Raw genomic sequence first — 19251 nt, forward strand, 5'->3', positions numbered from 1 at the left:
GCCAAAAGCGGGGCCTACCACAATTTGCATTAATAACTTAATTAATTATTTTCCAATAATCCAACCCTTTAGGATTGTATCCTTGCTGACTCAAACTACTGGGTTGAGGGTAACGTCACCTTCAAAAGAGGGGCCTACTACAATAACTAAGATAATCTCTTAAACAAGTGCAAAAGTGCGAAAATAATCAAAGGTTATACTAATACACGAGTCGGATCCAAGTGATTCATCTTGTCTATCTGTTTTTATTTTTATTTTATTTTTCAGCATTTAGTTAGTTTTTATTTTCTTAGTTTAAAAATCTTTTCTAACATTTTGATTTGATTAGACGTTGAGGATAAACCGGTACTAAAAGCTCTTGTGTCCTTGGACGACCTCGGTATCTTACCAACACTATACTATGTCCACGATGGGTGCACTTGCCCATATGTGTGTTTAGTGTTAGTAAATATCGTGTTTTATAAATTTAAAACTTGGCTAAAAGTGTAAAAAGGGCTTAAAATATACATCAAAAATATAACACACTTCACGCACATCAGTACACCACAGTCTTCCAATCAAGATTATGGATTTGACATTATGATCCCACAATAAAAAGTCACTTCCACCACCAGAGAAACAGATGTTCAAAACAGCTATCAAAACTCTACCACTAATGCATCAACAATTTTTACACCTATTCCACCCATACCTCCACCTCCATTCCAAACATCTGTTGACTCTTTAAAATTGCCAACAGATGTTAGCTCAGATGATTCACATCTGCAGCCTTCACCTCTAAATGCCATCATTCCATACAATGGAGATCTAATCTACCTTAAAAGTCATCCACCAGACCAAGTTATTAGCAACATCAATGAAGGGGTACTCACAAGAAGTCAATCCCAAAACATTTCTCTTTTTGTTAGTTTTCTATCACTCACACAACCTGTCAAGTACCAAGAGGCACTGAAAGACAGTAGTTGGGTAGAGGCCATGCAGAAAGAGCTCCAACAGTTCAAGTGACAACAAGTATGGGAACTTGTACCATTGCCTAAGGATGTATGTCCAATTGGCACAAAATGGGTCTTCAAGAATAAAACAGATGAAAGGGGCATTGTTGTCAAGAACAAAGCCAGGCTTGTGGTTCAAGACTTTAGACAAGAAGAAGGCATTGATTTTGATGAAACATTTGCACCTATAGCAAGCTTGGAAGCCATCAGATTATTTTTAGCCTTTGATGTCAACCACAATATCAAGGTGTATCAGATGGATATTAAATGTGCATTCCTTTATGGTAAGATCCAGGAAGAGGTACATGTATGCCAACCACCTAGTTTTGAAGATGCCATTTATCTAGATCATGTCTACAAGCTTAATAAAGCTTTGTATGGCTTGAAACAAGCACTAAGGGCCTAGTATGAAACTCTATCCACCTTTCTCTTATCCATAGGCTTCACAAGAGGTAAAATTGATAAAACATTGTTTTTAAAATGGAAAGGAAAGGATTTGATGATTGTCCAAATTTATGTGGATGACATCATTTTTGGATCCACATGCAATTGCATGTGTGAAGAGTTTAGGGAGCTCATGACAGTAGAGTTTGAGATGAGTGCCATGGGTGAACTCCAATGCTTTCTTGGTCTCCAAGTTAAGCAATTGCAAAATGGTGCATTCATTCATCAAAGTAAATATGTCAAAGAACTGTTAACTAAATTTGATATGAATGATTGTAAACCATGTAGTACACTCATGGCCACCACAAAACTGGTCACCATTGATGATAAAGATGACTTGGTTGATCAAACACTTTACAGAAGCATGATTGGGTCTTTATTGTACCTAACTGCATCAAGGCTAGACATCATGTTTGCAACATGTGTATGTGCAAGATCTCAGTCAGCACCTAGAAAGACCAACCTTACAGCTGTGAAAAAGGATATTCAGATACATAAAAGGTGCTCCCACACTTGGTATCTGGTACCCTACTAATAGGATTATTAAGCTTTCAGGTTACTCAGATAGTGACTTTGCTGGTTGTCATACTACAAGGAAGTCCACTTCAGGAGGATGTCAGTTTCTAGGCTATTGCTTAGTTTCTTGGCAAAGCAAAAAGCAAGCAGCGGTTCAACATCAACAACAGAGGCTGAATATATTGTTGTTGCAAGCTATACAGCTCAACTCCTGTAGCTTCAAAAACAGTTGCTGGATTTTGGTGTGACTGCTTTAAAGACTCCTCTCATGCTGGATAGTCAAGCAGCTGAAAACATCATTAAAAATCCAGTTTCTCATTCAACAACCAAGCACATTGACATCAGACACCACTTTGTGAGGGATAGCTATGAAAAAGGTTTGATTTCTCTGCATCATGCTCCAACTAAAGATCAGTTGGCAGATGTGTTGGGAAAAGCTTTAGACACAGCCACCATTGAAAGCTTGATCTCTAGGATTGGTATGCTAAACATGGATTAAAATCAAAATTTTGTTGTCCATGAATAAAAAGCATTAAAATGTTTTTGGAAAATCAAAAATCCATCCTTAAAAATAGCTTTGATTGAAAAAAATTTCAAAAACCCTTAAAGTCTGTTCCAAACCACTGTTTCTAAAACCTCTGGCTAAAATCTATCCCCTGCTGAAAGGTATCCTCTGTTTCTCATTCACCACTGTTCATAACATTTGTTAGGAATTCCACTATTTGTCCTAAGCTCTGATGTCTATCCTCTGATAGACTAAAATCAGTCATTGTTCATAACCACTGTTCCCAACCTCTGTTGCTTTCCAACAGAGGTTATCTAACATCTGTCATCCATTACCACCAATAGAGGTTACCACGTGGACAGATGTTAGCCATCAGCTCTTCCAAACAGATGTCACGTCAGCTTTCACTTTTTCACTTTATAAATATCCTTGTTCCATCCAAGCAGAGCTTACACTGTCGTCTTGAATTCAAAATTCATACAAAGCGGTTTCCACTATCATCTTCTTCAACCCTACTCACCTCCCATCTCTGATCATGGCTCTGCAAATAAAAACTCCTCATAACTACCTCCCATATTTCTAGAAAACCAACAAAAATCAAGCTTTTCACTCAATAATTGACGTTTTGACGTCATCAAAATACAAAACCATCCTCACTGCCAATGCACCAATATATGTGGATACCCTCCGACAATTCTGGGCAAATGCTGAAATTCAATCTCAAAATAAAAAGCCCTTTGGTATACGTCAAAAATCGGAGACACCGTTGTTCAGATATCCCCATCTTCTATATCTGCGGTATTTGCTTTGAACGACCAGGCAAGTAAAAATTCTTTTGAAAAACAGGACATTCACACATAGTTCATAGAAAGAGGGTATGATGGTCAATTGACAGGAGTTACAATTTTTAAACCAAAATTTCTTGCTGAAATGAAATATTTTTTCCATACCCTACTTATATGTCTCTCAGTCAATGAGATTCTACAAAAAGTTCAATACTTGGGATATGCAATTTTGACAAAAACAGATTATAATCTATCTCAGACATTGTTCTTGGACTTGGTGGCAAATGTGAATGCTGTTAAAAAGGGATCAAATAATTCTTTTCTTATGTATCCCAGACTTTTAAGTTATTACCTTCAAAAACAAGTGTCTCAAAAAGATTTTCAAAAAGGTGAAGCTTTCCAAATAAAAAGTCTTACAAATGAAACTTTTATCAGAATGCAAGGCAAAGAGTTAAAAGTTTCTAAAACACAAGCAAAGGGGGATGAGCCTGTTTTAGATGTGTCCACATCTGTTGCTCAAACCTCTGTTGCTGAGCCCACTGCTCCTGGTGATCATGACACCACAACCGGTGTTGTGAAACCCACACCATAAAAATCCAAAAAGAAACCCCCCACATTCAAAAAGCCCACTGAAGGGGTAAGGTCCCAAAAACCTTGCACAGGTTCTTAAGACCATACCACAACCTCGTCATTAAGCCCTCTTTAATGGACCTTGCGCGGTCGCGCACTGGTTCTACGAAAGAGAACTTAGAAAGAAAAAAAGTGTTCAACATCTGCGCGCCAAAAGGAAACTAATAAATCCTTGCGCCAGCCTCCATAGCAGATAGGATAAAAATCCTAGCAAACACTTCCACATAAATAATATCCAGACTTGGATAAAAGTAACTTCTCTGTTACCATAAAAAATTAGCATGAAGAAGAGCCAGACAGGATCACAATTGTATCCTTCTAGAAGGCTTGATCGTGCACCACCATTCGTTTATAACCGAATGGCCACGTGGCATCATCCCAGGCTCCCTCAATGTCACGAGGATGGCACTGAATTGAAGGAAAGATCTACACTTACCCCACTTTCCACGTGGCATCACCCTGGCCGTTGATCAAGATCACAATCCGTGTGCATACACACTCGTTAGTGATTAACGGAAGGAGAAAATAACCGTTGACGGAAAAGTATTTTCCATTAAGTTTTCATCAACAGATTTTCCCGCCCAAACTTCGGCTATAAATAGAAGGATAATTCAGGTACAATTTCTCAAGTTACATTCACTTCACTTTCACTTCTTCTTCATCAAACCCTGTACTTATTCTCACACCGGAGGGTGGTCACGGAGAGAACCTCCATTCTCCCCGTGGCGAGTCTAACGGCTGTTTGTTTTGCAGTGATTGTTAGAGGAAGAAGATCATTCACCCCCAAATCGAACGAGAAGACCTAACCCTTTTATGCAGATTCAAACCCCCTGGTTCAGTTGATTCCAGTCAATGTAACCAATGTTTCTTCACCCACCAAAAAGAAACAAAATAAAAAGGCACCTCTGGAAGATGAGATCCCTGAGGATAACCTTGTGACAACACAAAAGTCACTAGAAACCACTGTTGCTACTTTCTCATAACAGTTGGAAAGATCTCCACCCATCCAAACTCCTCTTGAATCCTCACAAAAGGATCAAGTTGTAAGCATAGGTACACCATATCAAGAGGCAGACATATCAATTGAAAGTCTGTTTCTAAGCCCCTCTCACAGGGTTATCTCTCTTTCAATTCCACAACCCTCCACTCCAATTCCACCCACATTTTTACCTTTGTTTGACGCAATTGATACAACTCAGACACAAATCAGTCCCTCTCAATCACCAATTCAAGATAGCACACTTCCACAAGTGACTGAGTCTATGAAAAATCAATTTGCTAACCCACAAATAGCCGAGGAGGCTACACCCCTTGAGTTACATGTAACTCTTCGTGGTAGTTCAAGTGAAGCAGCCACTACAACTGGTGAAACAACAGTTTTTCAGTTGGACAGTGGTTTCATCTATAAGACTTCCTTGAAGGAAACAACTATTGAGGGTACAATTGTAACCTCTATTCCAGATGGAAATACCCAGTACCAAGACAAAGGGGCATTTGATTCTGATAATTTGGAGAATTCTCCTGTTATAGAACTAAATCAAACTACCTCTGGTAGGGATTCAGATGATCCTATTAAGTTAGGTGATGAATTAAGATACAAGGAATTGACAGATAGAATGACATCTATGGAATCTTCATTGGCATAAATGAAAAACACGATGAAACAGATGTTGGATCATTCTAAAAGTCAACCTTCAACTCAGCAAATTGCCGATGAGCTGTGGAAATCAGTGCAACCAATTATCCAAGCTCAAAGGAATTTGGCTGATATTAATCACAACTCTCACATGGAGTTGATAAGGAACATGGTTGAGGCTAGGTATAAAGTGACACAAGCTAACATCAAGGCCATCAGGGAACATCTCATAAAGACTATTGGCTTTGCCCCTCCAACTGTACTTCAAGAAGAAGTGGAAGATGATGACAAAAAGGGGGAGAATGATAAGCTGAGAAAGTTGTGGCCTTCATCACAAACAAAACCATCAAAGGTGCAACAACAAAAGTCAGAGTCTGTTCATACAACCAAAACCTCTGCTAAGGCATCAGATGCTAGAAGTGAAAAAGAGATTGATGTGACCCTGAACAAGATAGTGGAAGAGATTGCCTTAGAAAAGCAGAGAAAGCAAGATACACTTGAAGCCAAAGCTTCTAGCTTAATTGAACAAGAACAGGCTGAGCAGAGGAAAAAGGAAGACATTGGCACTTAAAAAAAGAGTAAGTCAACAAGAAATGTTAGACAACCAATCACCACCCCTCCTAAAACCATTGTTGTGCCTAAAAGAAGTGTATCCTATGCTACAACAAAAACAAAACCCTCAACACAAAAACCACCTCAAAAGAAACCACACCACCAAATCAACCGACAGGATGCTGGTACAACAAATGTATCAGCACATGTTCAACAAACCACTGCTGGTACAACAAATGTATCAGCAGATGTTTCACAAACCACTGCCATGATAATCTTTCCCACACCACCAACAACACAACCACTGCCCAAACCACCAAGAATTCCAACACGCCCACCTTCACCTAAAGTCAAATTCACACAAAAGAAAAACTTTTGTTGTGCAAGAAGATGATGAGGAGATTCAACCACCAATCTCCTTATCATTTGCCCCTATTCAAACCACACCACTCTCATAATTTCCCTTTAGATCCACTTCACTTCCACCCATTCAACCACAACCATCAATCATCCCTCTAGCTGCTTAGTATCCTCTGAAGATTCATGTAATCAAAGGAGAAACTGAATCTTTTTATTCAACAGAGGATACATCACAACTATCTTTTCCATCTCTCTATGGTTATCGCAAGCCTAGAAACTTAGATGAATATCTGAAGTTGAAAGCAAGACAGGCTGAGTATATTGGAAAAGAGAAGTGCAAAGGGATGGATGACAGGATTGCTTAGGGAATCTTGTCACTAGAACTTAGCAAGGTAAGCAAGATAGAAGATTATGCTAAGGATCTGAGCAAGTCGATGTCTGGGAAGCCAATAAATGCTGAGCTTGGTAAGGAACTGAAACAGGATTACCTTGATCTCATCATGCAACAAAAACCATACAAAGCAAACAGAGCATAGTTCAAAGATTGGTCAACAGATGCTCTCAAAGAAGAAATAGAAAGAATTCAAAAGGTGCTCAATGATCCTTCACATAAGCCAATTCCACCAGACTGGTAGAAATACAAACAAGTGGATCAAAACAAGACATTGAAGCTGAAGAGAATGAGAGAAGAACTAGTTGCTGAAGAGTATGGAAATGCAAGGTCTGTTGCCAGATGGTCAGAGTCCAGAATTGTTGAAACATACAAGAAACTGGAACAGATAAGAGAAAAGGATCCTACAGTTCCAAAGAAGCTAGTATATCCAACAGTGGTTTTCCCTCAACAGACCCTTACATTTAAAAAGCAGTCCTCGGCATCTAGCTTATCCATAGCTTCCTTAAATCAAGCAAAAAGGCAGAAGCAGATGTCTGAGGCTGATACAAAGATGTATGAAGACTACTACAGAAAAGTGGGACTGAAAAACCACCTGTTGTATCACACAAATCCTGCCAGTGATAAACTGCGTGAAACATTTTCAAATTTTGTGAGCAGGCCATAATCACCAAACTCATCAAAAATAACTCTTCACCCAAGAAAACCATCTGATTCAAAAATTCTAAAGTGGAAGTCATCCTCAGACACCCACGAATTGACTTTGCTCAGATCAGATGGTGATGTTTAAAGGATAAGAATGGAGGATCCATATGGTATGGATGCAGGTGACCTCCAATATCTGTTGAACCTTGAACTAGAAAGGGATTTTGAAGATATGGTTTCCATGAACTTTGAATTACAATTCAAAGGCCAAATCAGGAAAATGCTGATGAGAAATAAAGATCAGAAATAAAGAAGAGTTTTGGCATCATCTGTTCTAGGGGGAGATTGTTGGATCTAGTGGACCCCATAAAAGAACAGATAATTGCAAAGCCAAAATAGTCTACAGCCTCTGATCACAAATAACAGTGCTTTGAAGATCTGCTCCTCCCAATGAAAAAGACTTAACATCTGCTTCTCCTAAAGTCTGCTAAAGCCAAAGGTCGACTAAAGAAAACCATTGCTGATGAAGACAAAGTCTGTTGAAGCAAAGGTCTGATCACCCTCCGCTGATGAAGATAAAGTCTGATGAAGCTAAGGTCTGCTGGAAATCAAAAGATGATGAAGTCCAACAGAGGATCTTCAACAGATGATTGATCAACTGAGTTTTACTTTATTATCAATATAACAGTGCTTAGGCTCTAGCAGATGTTAGGAGTTTGTTAGGCTGTTAGATGTCGCTGTCTAGGTGACGTCAGCGTAGATGCTTCAGATGTTTCGTTTGTACTATAAATAGAACAGCGTCTGTACTGTACTGTTCTATTCATCACTTTCCTCTTGACATTTTTGTACGAACAAACAAGGAGTGATCAAGCTGAGGGGGAATTGTAACTCTTCATGCATACGTAAACTTGTAATTGCAAATTTATAAAAGCATGTTGATGAAAGCAATATCTTCATTGTTGTGATTGAAAAGTTAATTATTCCGATGCATATTTTCATCTCTCTTTTATCTTCATTCATTATTTCCATCTTAACTATCACAACAATCAAACTCAGATTCTAACAACACCCATTAGTCTAATATTTATAAAACTCGCATTTTGTTGCTGTATAATCACTTTGTGAACTAATATTTGTAGAAGTATTTATTTTCTATCAATTGTGTTAAAATGGTTTTTTATATATGTAATGTCACAATTAATCTTTTATTTTTTTACTTTCGAGTTCAAGTTAGTAATAGATACACAAATCTTTTTTTTTTTAAATTTTTGAGTTTAAGTTAGCAATGAATACACAATCTTGATAAGATTCTTTTTTGGAAAAAAAAAAAGTTCGTGTCATAAATTTCTCTCAACTGGTGGTCCTCAAAGTACTTGCCACATCAGCACTAACCAATTGAGTGGCAGGAGTTCTGTTAAATAGTTTGATGTGACCGTAAACGTGGCCCACAAAGCACCATTAAGTTTAATCTTCCCTTAGACTGTGTGGGCGTGGTTTTGTGGCACTTAGGCCTTTTCACGCCGGACACACCACCCTTTGAACGGCGTGGAAGGCAGCATTGTTGGGGCGGCACTTTTTCCACCGTCGTGGTGTCAACGTTGTATTGAGCAATTGGTGTGGTTTATAGCCATTGAACCCCAACGGCACATTTAAAAAAAATCAATTAAAAAAAAAATATTAACTCACCTATATAAAAAAAACCTCAACCTTTTCTACCATTTTTCACCTCCTTCTCTTCTACCCAACTCTAAACTTAATAAAATCTCTCTACTTTATAAAAAATAATAATAGTGCATCCACACAGCCGCAACTTCGATCCGAACAACCCCTATGATGTGGGCAAAGTACCGAACACTACTTCGTCTCAAACGTCTCAACCGAACCAACCCCGTTATCACGATCTAAATATATTAGCGTACGGTCATCTTCTTGCGAACCTACCTTTTATGTTTCGAAATGTACAAGAAAATAAAAGAAATAAAGACAAAACATCGTACTTAGTTTCGGTTATTTTTTATTTAAGTTTCAGTTTTTTTAGGTTTCTTTTTTTTAAATAATATAATTTTTTTATTATTGTTAATTATTATATTAGTATTAATGCTATTTTAAAAAAATTAATAGATTTTACATATTTTCTAAATATTAAATATTAATAAAAAAGTTTCACGCGTCGAATAACGCCACTCTTCCATGCCCCACCCCACTCCCTTTTTCGCACCACGCTACTTTTCTGATGCGTGATGTCGTGGCAGCCACATGTCGAATAACACCACCATTTCATGCCCCTCCACACCGTGTGTTCTTAATTGACTACTCAGATGTAAGAGAGATCATATGAAATTGACATAAATTAACTGTAAGTCTGTAATTTTAAAGTTTACAGAACAAAGACAGGCATATGAACAAAAACCAACTAGCATGTCAAGAAATCAAATAAAACATGGCTAAAAATATGAAGAAACAATTCTTTAAATTTTTCTTTCACACAATTTGTTCATGTATGAGGTGTTATACCGTAGCGAGTAGATTTAATCCGTGAATAATGAAGCGGCAACGCTCTTCAATGATTCACATGCTTTCTGAAGATCAGATTCTGTGTGAGCAGCTGAGACGTATATCCTAATCCCGACAGGAAGATTGCATTTATCAACAAACGACCTTTTTGAAGTTGTTACAAAAACCGAGTGTTCCTTCAATACCTGCAATTGCACCACATTCACAATGGGCATATGAGCTGTACCGTACAACAAAACAATGCATAACTGCATACGACTGTTGAGACTTTTAAATCGAAGGCTTAACACTTACCCGATCAGCAAGATCTTCAAGTACTTGAAGATCACTCTTCAATGACCCTGTGGAGTTTTTAAGTCGGAGGAATACAAGCGGTGACATTATATTATTTGCAAGTTCCAGGCCTTTTATTCCCAACAATCCTGCATTTATAAAAGCATAATAAATGGCTTCTTCATATTATTAAGGTTTCATGAAACATCCATGAAAATAATGTAGACAGTATTAGTCAAAGAATGTAATAAAACACCATCATAGAAAGACAAACTAAAGGGTCTTAAGGCCACCTACCCAGCGCAAGACGCGTTAGCCGGTATTGACGGGTTCTAATGGTTAAAAAATATAATAATAATAATAATAATAATAATAATAATAATAATAATAATAACAATAATAATAATAATAATAATAATAAGGCAAATTGGATTTTAATAATCCCACCTTCAAATGTCGCCACTGAAGTCCCACCTTTTAAGTTTTTTTCTGAATTTCAAACTAAACACCCAAATTGAAGCACCGTTTCGAGGTAATTTTTACATCAATCGACCCGTATCCTCGTTCTGATCAAAAGCCCTAAAACATCGGTTTGAAATTCAGAAAAAACTTAACGAAGTTAAGTTTTTTAAACGGATGTCCAGTGAGAAAAAAAAAAATTAAGGTGGGACTGCAGTGGCGATATTTGAAGGTGGGATTATTATTGACCAACCACCTAAAGGTAGGATTTTTAAAATCCAATTTCCCTAATAATAATAATAAATAATAAATAATAAAGAGTCATCTTGTAGGCCAAAATCTATCACCTGTGCTTAATAATTTGGAATTATCTCGTAACTTGGTTATGAGTCGAGGGTTTTCCTCTATAACATCGATAGCAGCAATTGCAGCACTTGCCAAATATGGGGGAAGAGATGCAGAAAACACATAGCCTGAGCTGCTGAGGCGCTACAGAAACATAACACGTTAACATAAGACACAAAACAATGCTAAAATATGTTTGTAATTATCTTGTAACGTTTGTCTCAAAACTTCATGCATTGATGGGTCCTTTCTTGAACTAAACCATTACATATCAATATTGAAATATCAAAATTTCCTAAATGTGAGACATGTTATAGATGCAGGAGTGCTTACTTGGTGATCAACAACTCTGTGACTCCCGGTGCAAAACCCACCTTCTGAGGCCAATGCATGTCCCATAGCAGCAGTTATTATATCTATCTTATCAACCTACAACAGTAAGACCAACATCACCCTTCTACTCACAAAAAAACAAATATACATGTATGAGGTATATGTATATGTGTGCAGACACACACACATGCATATATATATATAAGTAGGGGATGGATATAATGAGAACCACCCCGAGTTGGAAGAACTTTGAGAACTCCTTTAATAAAAGTTTATTTTTTTTTATTTTTTCGCAAAAAAAAAATTTAATTATGCAAGTTTTAAAAAAAAAAAATAACGTATAAAAAATTTACTATAGCGTAACAACAATTGACATGAGTGTAACTCGCAAGAAAGGGTGGCGTCATATGTTTTTTGTAAGTTTTTTACGGCGGTGTAAGCGATCCAAAACCCTACGTAATGAACGCTAGGCTTTTGTTTTGAAAAAGTTACATGATTTTAAAAAAAATGGCAAAAAAAAATTTAAAAAAAAAAACTTTTTTTCAAGGAGTTCTCAAGTTCTTGCAACTCGGGGTGGTTCTCATCTGATCCTCATCCTATATGTATGTGTGTGTATATATATATATATATATATAAAGAGAGAGAGAGAGAGAGAGAGAGGGGGGGAGGGAGTGTACCGGAACATCGTAGTGTTCAGTTAGACCTCTACCAGATTTGCCAAGCACACCGAAAGAGTTGCTTTCATCTAACAAAACACGAAACTTGTACTTCTCCTTCAGTTGGATAATCTCATCAAGTGGAGTAATTTGACCAGAATTCTGAACATTTTGATACCATATATTAAACATCATAATGAGTCAAGCACACTAAGCCTGTACGGGTAGCCTGTTTCTTCTGATTGTAACCTTCTAGAAAATGTGTGTTTATATGTAATGTTCACTTTTAGTTTGATATGAGCCCATATGAGCCAAGTGCTCAACTTAATCAGAAGTGAGTTCAAGAAAAAAGAATTATAAGCATAATTGACTAGAAATACCTGGTATACAGCTTCAACAACAATGTAGCGTCTCAGTTTCTTAGCTCGCTTGTTGTCTTGAGTTACTTTGACAAGCGTACTTTGTAAAGATTGCATGTCGTTGTGCTTAAAGTATACAATTGTGCTTCTTGACAAGTATAAGCCATTCTGTATCCCCCAGTGCACACCTTCATCTCTAAAATAACAAAGTTGGACTTGTAAAAGTGACCTTATTACACGTACAGCTTCGCAATCAAGTCCATTTTATATTTGATTTTAAAATAGCAAAACAACAAGACTTACACAACAATGATATCTCCTTTCTTACAAAATGCTGGAATTGCGCTAAACATAGTTGAGAGTCCGTAAGAATAGAGTATGGAATCAGGAGTTCCCAAAAACTCCGCTATTCTTGTTTCGCAGTCAAGGTGAACATCTAAATAAAATAATAAAAAGATACAGTTAAAAGAGCTATAGTAGCTTTCTAAAACATTAAAGTACTTGAAACCATAGTTGTTAATAGCGAATAGCGGATGATGGCGACAAGCTACCTCTACACTACGTAGCGATAGCGATGAAATAGCGGGCGCTATTTTATGTTTAGCGATGCACTAGAAGAAAATCTTAGAAATATTTTACTTGTATATTTTATCGTTTTTATATGTATACTTATAAAAAATCAAAAATCCCGCAATTTTAAAGGTATATGTTATCGCTATTTATATTTAAAAAAAAACCTATAATCCCGCTATTTTCACGCTATGGAGGTGCCAAAATCAGATTGCGACCTATTGCCACATCGCCACGCTAAACGCTATAGCGGGCGCTATGCTCACTATTAACAACAGTGCTGTCAGTGCTTGAAAATAAGTTCAATAAGATTATTTGCATCACCAATAGGTTTATACCAATGGTTCCGTAAAATTGACGGGGACCACAAGAACCAACACCATATTTCTCTAGAGAGGAAGTACATGAATCCTGCCATTTTGAATTTATATAATTAAAACTATATGTAAGCAGTTGAAGTAAATTATTAGGGTAGGTTACTCACAAGTAACTTCTCGTGACCCATTAAGCCTAGGTAATTTGCTGAAGCAAAGTTAACCACTTCTTTGCCGTTGATTATTGTATGAGTTCCTGCAGCACTGTAAGTAATGCAGTAGTTATAGTATATTGTGCGGATGTTTCATGAATGTTACGCTATAACATATTTCATCATGCATGTAGCTTGCAATATCACATAGTCACATGACCACCTTAAGGTCATTTAATATTTTCATTTTTGTGTGAATGCTTGTGTACTTGCGTTTTTAAGAAAATGAAGAAAGGAGGTAAATTGTGTGAATCGGCATCAAAGTCAAGCCTATCATGTTCTTATTAATATAGAATAATGTAAAATTTCCAATACATTAAAAATTTGTGGTATGATCAACAATCCTAATAAAGTTAATGATCAAAGTATCATAACCACAATAAATATGAACATAGATTGACACAAAAAGCAAAAGGGTATCTTTTGTTTTAGTATTGTGGCTCTACAATTGAAAGGTGGTTGTATAGATAGACATATATGAATAGCAGTACATATATACAGTGTTGGAAAAATCGGGATTAATCGGCGACTAGTCGCTAGTCGGTAATCGGTGAATTTAATCGCTAGCCGGCCCTAGTCGGCCGGAAATCGACGATTCTGTCCAGATTCTGGCCAAACCCTATAAATCCGGCGATTAATCTTGTATACTTAAAAAAATGGGTCGAGGAGGGGTTAAAACCTGTCTACTTAAAAAATTTACATATAAAAATGTGCCTATATATATAAAAAACTGAAATTTAACTAATAAAATCGCGATTAGCCGCTAGTTGGTACCCCAGCGGTTGACTAGCGCCTAGCGATTCTTACAACCATTCATATATATATATATGTGTGTGTGTGTACAATAGGGGTTATGTATAGTTATATATGTATGTACATAAAGGTGGACGTGTGTACACATTATGTGTATGTATATGTCTATATGTGTGTCTAGAGAGAGAGAGAGACCTTAACAGTACTGGAACTTCCTTTTTCATCTCTTCGGTTACAGGTGGTATAAGAGACTCGGGCACCCATTCATCACATAGCTCATCAATCTCCTACAAACATCATACAACAAATTAAAAAGTCAAAATAAGACATCAAGTAAGAAAAAAGAGTCAAACCTTCGTCGTTAAAGGGCGTTTAGGTGGCTTGTAACTCTTCTGTGATAGTAAGAAGATGATAACTACTAACAGTAGACCTTCCACAAACAGATGGCCTATAAGTCAACATTGAAAAAAAGTCAACCTCCGTATCACAAGTATATTAGTACCGATTAACAAAGACCTCTGTTAAAGAACATACCTCCAATGGGCACCCCGAAAACAACAGCCCGAGCAAACGGTACATCATATGCAAATGTGATCAATTCAGATGCATTCTTCATCAAACCCGTGAAAGCACTCGGAACATAGTTTGCTAAATCCATCTTGCTATTACTTTACACAACTAATATCGCACACACACGAGGCGTCTCCTTTTTAGTGCATTACACCTCAAAAATCTCAATCCCTCCCAATACCAGTCGACAAGTTTATATATTTGCAAATGATGGCGTCAAGCTATGAGCAAAAGGATACCGCATATACAAGCAATATGGTTAGTATGTAGATTTTAAATGCTGAAGACAAAACAATATCTTAAATAACAAAATAACTCATCCTTTCTTTCTCATATAGTGACTAAATCTATCTGGAAAATCAGATATATTTGTCTCAGTATTGAAACAATAATAATAGTTGAACTAAAATAATAGATTGAAATTCTGAGATTTGAAACAACTTATGTTCCAGAAACAATTAACAGATCCAAAGTGTTGACATCGATAACTCTATAGAACTGATAAAATCTGTCAATTACAAGCAACATATCCTCGTTTTGAATGAAATTAAAGGCTAGTGGTTACAAACTAATGATAAACATTAAGCAGTGAAATGATTTATAATGGAATCGTCGTCAATTAGAAGATAGGAATGATAAGATGTGGTGATTAATTCGATACTTAACGAACCTTAGTCCGTGTGGAATGGATGAGTAGATCCGTTGTGATTTGATGCGGAATTCTCTATGCGAAGGAGATTCAACGAGTCTAATTTGAGGAAGCGAATGATCCAGAGACGAATGGTGAGCGAGCTCCTCCTGCTGCTATGGCTGGCGTTTGAAGATACAAGAGAATTTGGAATTTGGATCCTCCCGGTGGGTTTTTGTTCAAAACTAGCAATCACAATCAATTCCAGCTTCCAAACAGAAGCCATTAAACAAATTCATTTTACTCAATAATTGGATCATTCGATCTTATGAAACATAACCTAATCGAAACCCAGGTCAGATTTCTAACAATACGCATCAATAAACCATGAATTACAAGCTTTAATATTGTTAAAATAGAAAATTAGGGTTGAAATCAGCAAAGTATTTTAGAAGAGAAAATAGGAGAGAAAATAGCGAGAAATAGAAAATGGCTTACAGAGTTGCAGATTCGAGGAAATGGTGTCGGTAATCGGTGGATTTCTCGCGATATTTTAAAGCGAATCGAAGAATTAGGGCTTTTCTGTTCTTCTCCTTGTGGTTGGTTGACACTCGATATATCGCGGGTTTCCGCTAGTTTGATCAAATAACATTAGTATAGGAGTGCCCGCGCGATGCGTCGGGAACTCGGTCAGTATCAAAATCTTCATGAGTAGTGGCGGAACTAGAAAAAATATTTAGGGGTATCTCAATTATTTTTACGATACATTTATAGAACAGAATTTCTTTTACCTGCATTACGGGACGGGGCGAGACCGATCCTGAAAATTCAAGTGCCCTGGTTGAGCCAAAAAAGGCCCTTAGGCCCTAGACCATGTGTAGTGGTTAAGAAAAATAATGTCTCCACCATGGGGCATTATCCGACACATGGCAGTCCAGTGAGCATAGGGCGTTATTGCAAAAGTGGCGTAGTGGGAATAATGCCCAATAATCCCTTTTAGGCGTTTTTTTATTAAAAAAAAAAAGCAAGCTAGTTTCTCATTGGCCAGTCAAACCCAGTCAACCCATCACAAACTCTTTTAGGCGTAGTTTTAAAAACGCCAAGCCAATTTTTTTTTCAAAAAAACTGCCCCATAACGCCCTATGTAATGGGGAGGGGGCTTTTTTTGGATTTTTTTTCAAAAATAATGCCCCACTACGGGTGATCTTACCGAATTAAATTTTATAAACTAGTTTTTTTTAAGTTATTAGTATTTAGGTTAACGAATCAATATTGAGCATATCACATTTGGGCTAGGCTTTATGAATTAATATTGGCAATAAGTTTTTAGATATTAGATTGGGCTAGGTTTATTTTTAATTTTTAGATCGAAATTAAACAATTCAAGAACTCAAGAAGAAAAGAAATAAAGAATACTCACAACTCACAATCACAATTAGCACAACAATCTAATACACTATTGGGTTATTATTTGGTTATTTGGGTAATTACTATTGGGCTATCATTTGTTTTTTTGGGCTAATATAATCAGTATTATTTGGGCTTGATTTCAGTTTGTAAATTTTTTTTTCAGGGGTGTCCTAGTACTTGTTGAGGGGTGTCCTTAGTATAAAAATCGAAAAAAAAAAAATTTACACTACCGGAAAAAAGTTGAGCCGTAGCCCGTGCTACGCCCCAACCTACATTAGGTCCGCCCCTGTTCATGAGTTGTCGAAAAAAGACATTGACACGTATTTTACAACGATTGAAAACCATAAAAACGAATATCAATACCAATACCAGTTCTGATAATACCGATATCGGTATCGATGTTATTTAATCGGAATCAGTTTGGTTTGATATGGTACTGGTGAGGTTACTATAACTGATCTAACTCTATTAAAAAAATAACAATTATGTATTTAGTTTTGTTTTTTAATAAGTTGACGAACCCAAATTATAAAGGAAAAATCAAATGATGTGGTAAAGATGTATACATTATATAGTATAAAAGCTAAAACCGAAACTTAAAAAAAAGATATATAACTACAATATATATATATATATATTAAATAAATGAACTTTACATCATATAATTTATGAACAGGTTGCTAAAAGTTTTTGCATTTCTAAATGTATATGGTAAGCTTTATATTATAGCTTGTTTATACCCTGTATAATTAAATGGATATAAAAACTCAAAAAACAAAATATAAATACTCAAAAAAAAACAAATATAAATAAATAATACATGTAGTTTGGACTTTTGAGTATTCATCTGCTTTAAATTGGTGGAGCAAAAAAAAATAAGTGGCAGAATCGTAATTTGTATTCAACTATTGTCCAATTAATTTACTGTTTCTAAGGCCATTCATCAAATGTTATATTATAGAATGGGCCTTGAGACCTCAACCCTTTAAATATATATATTTTTTTTTAATCTCTACATCGACCAGACGAGATGTCCAGAACTAGGTTGTTGTTCAAAGTCGATCTGTTTAGGGATCTAGTTAGCTTTTTTTCTTTTTCTTTTTTTGAGTTAAATGTCATTTTAGTATATGGTTTGGGTCATTTTAATGTTTCATTTTTCGCATGTATGTCTAAAAAGGTTTCACTGCTGCCATTTTAGTCTACTGGGTTAACTTCATTCATTATTTCTATTAATGAGAAGGACAATTTGGTCATTTTATATGTAATTCTGTTAACTAGAAAAGCAATTCGGTCATATAAAATGACCGAATTACCCTTCTCGTTAATAGAAATAATGGATGAGGTTAACCCAATGGACTAAAATGGCAACGGTGAAACCTTTTTGAACCCACAGTCGAAAAATGAAACATTTGAACAAAACTGACAAAATAGCCCAAACCACAGGGACTAAAATGACATTTAACTCTTTTTTATTGATGGTGGATGATGCGCACAAAATGCAACATATAAATTACATCAATTGTGGCATAAAACTAACTCTTTTTTAGTACTAATGTTAGAAAAAGTGTGTTTTTGTCTTCCTTTTGTATTTTCAGGATTAAATAAGCTCAAATGAACAAAAGAAACAAAAAGGCAGCTAAATCTAACATAAATACAAGAAAAGGAACAAACGTGGCATGCCCGACCCCCCGACAGCATCCTCCCGAGCAAAACAAGAGAACAGAAGGCTGAACACGCCCCGTGCTCAGTGAGCACGGGGGCGTGCCCAAGTGTCAGCAGAAAAGACAAAGTTGTAGAAGCTTCTATCGCCCACCACGGGGCCGTGCTCAGCGGACACGGGGCCGTGGTCAACTATAAGATTCGCAGAATCCAGGCAAATCTTGATAGTATAGATACGCTTCTGCACACTGGGTCGTGCTCAGCGGACACGGGGGCGTGGTCAACTAATGCAAACAAACTGCAATTAATGAAGAAAGAGAGAAGGATGGACACGGGGCCGTGCCCGAGCTTCTGTTCAGCCTATAAATAGGAGTGCTTGGATCACTTGCAACTCATCCCTTGGCACACCACATCTCTCACACTTCACCCACCACCATCACAACACCATCACAATACCATCACCCACCACCATCATCCATTGTCCATCATAGAGTGTGTGAGTCGTCTCGGGATCACAGATTGATCGTAAGAGTTCTTGACAATCAAAGGCCATGTTTGCCTAAGTCTCTTACATCACTTGGTGAAGACAAGTGTTTAGTGTAATACTTTTTATTTTTAATCTTTTCGCACTTTTTATTTGGTTATGTATTAATGACTTTAATAACTAGTTTCTTATGTTGAAGGTGATTCTTCCTTATCGTTTGTCCGTGGTGTCTTGGCATTATTTTACTGTCTATATA

At 36.7% G+C, this 19251-nt stretch overlaps 1 protein-coding gene across 1 annotated transcript; it reads right to left on the minus strand.

The window, feature by feature from the left end:
- Positions 1 to 9789: 9789 nt before the first annotated feature.
- On the minus strand, positions 9790 to 16056 carry LOC110941387 (long chain base biosynthesis protein 1). Its single transcript, XM_022183016.2, has 14 exons — positions 15941 to 16056; positions 15485 to 15710; positions 14779 to 15035; positions 14598 to 14692; positions 14440 to 14531; positions 13450 to 13543; positions 13304 to 13376; positions 12699 to 12831; positions 12417 to 12591; positions 12058 to 12198; positions 11381 to 11476; positions 11050 to 11191; positions 10265 to 10392; positions 9790 to 10155 (listed from the first exon to the last, which is right to left on the minus strand). The coding sequence occupies exons 3-14, from the start codon at positions 14900 to 14902 to the stop codon at positions 9985 to 9987; spliced, it is 1464 nt and encodes a 487-aa protein (XP_022038708.1). The 5' UTR covers positions 14903 to 15035; positions 15485 to 15710; positions 15941 to 16056; the 3' UTR covers positions 9790 to 9984.
- Between the last annotated feature and the right edge of the window lie 3195 nt (positions 16057 to 19251).

Source organism: Helianthus annuus, chromosome 5 (genome assembly GCF_002127325.2).
Source record: "Helianthus annuus cultivar XRQ/B chromosome 5, HanXRQr2.0-SUNRISE, whole genome shotgun sequence".
NCBI classification, from domain to species: Eukaryota; Viridiplantae; Streptophyta; class Magnoliopsida; order Asterales; family Asteraceae; genus Helianthus; species Helianthus annuus.

Coding starts and splice junctions, on each gene's coding strand:
- LOC110941387 (XM_022183016.2), bottom strand. CDS start 14,902: ATGGATTTAGCAAACTATGTTCCGAGTGCTTTCACGGGTTTGATGAAG. Junction 13,544..14,439: donor GAAGTTCCAGTACTGTTAAG/GTCTCTCTCTCT, acceptor CATTACTTACAG/TGCTGCAGGAACTCATACAA. Junction 12,832..13,303: donor TCAATTTTACGGAACCATTG/GTATAAACCTAT, acceptor TATTTTATTTAG/ATGTTCACCTTGACTGCGAA.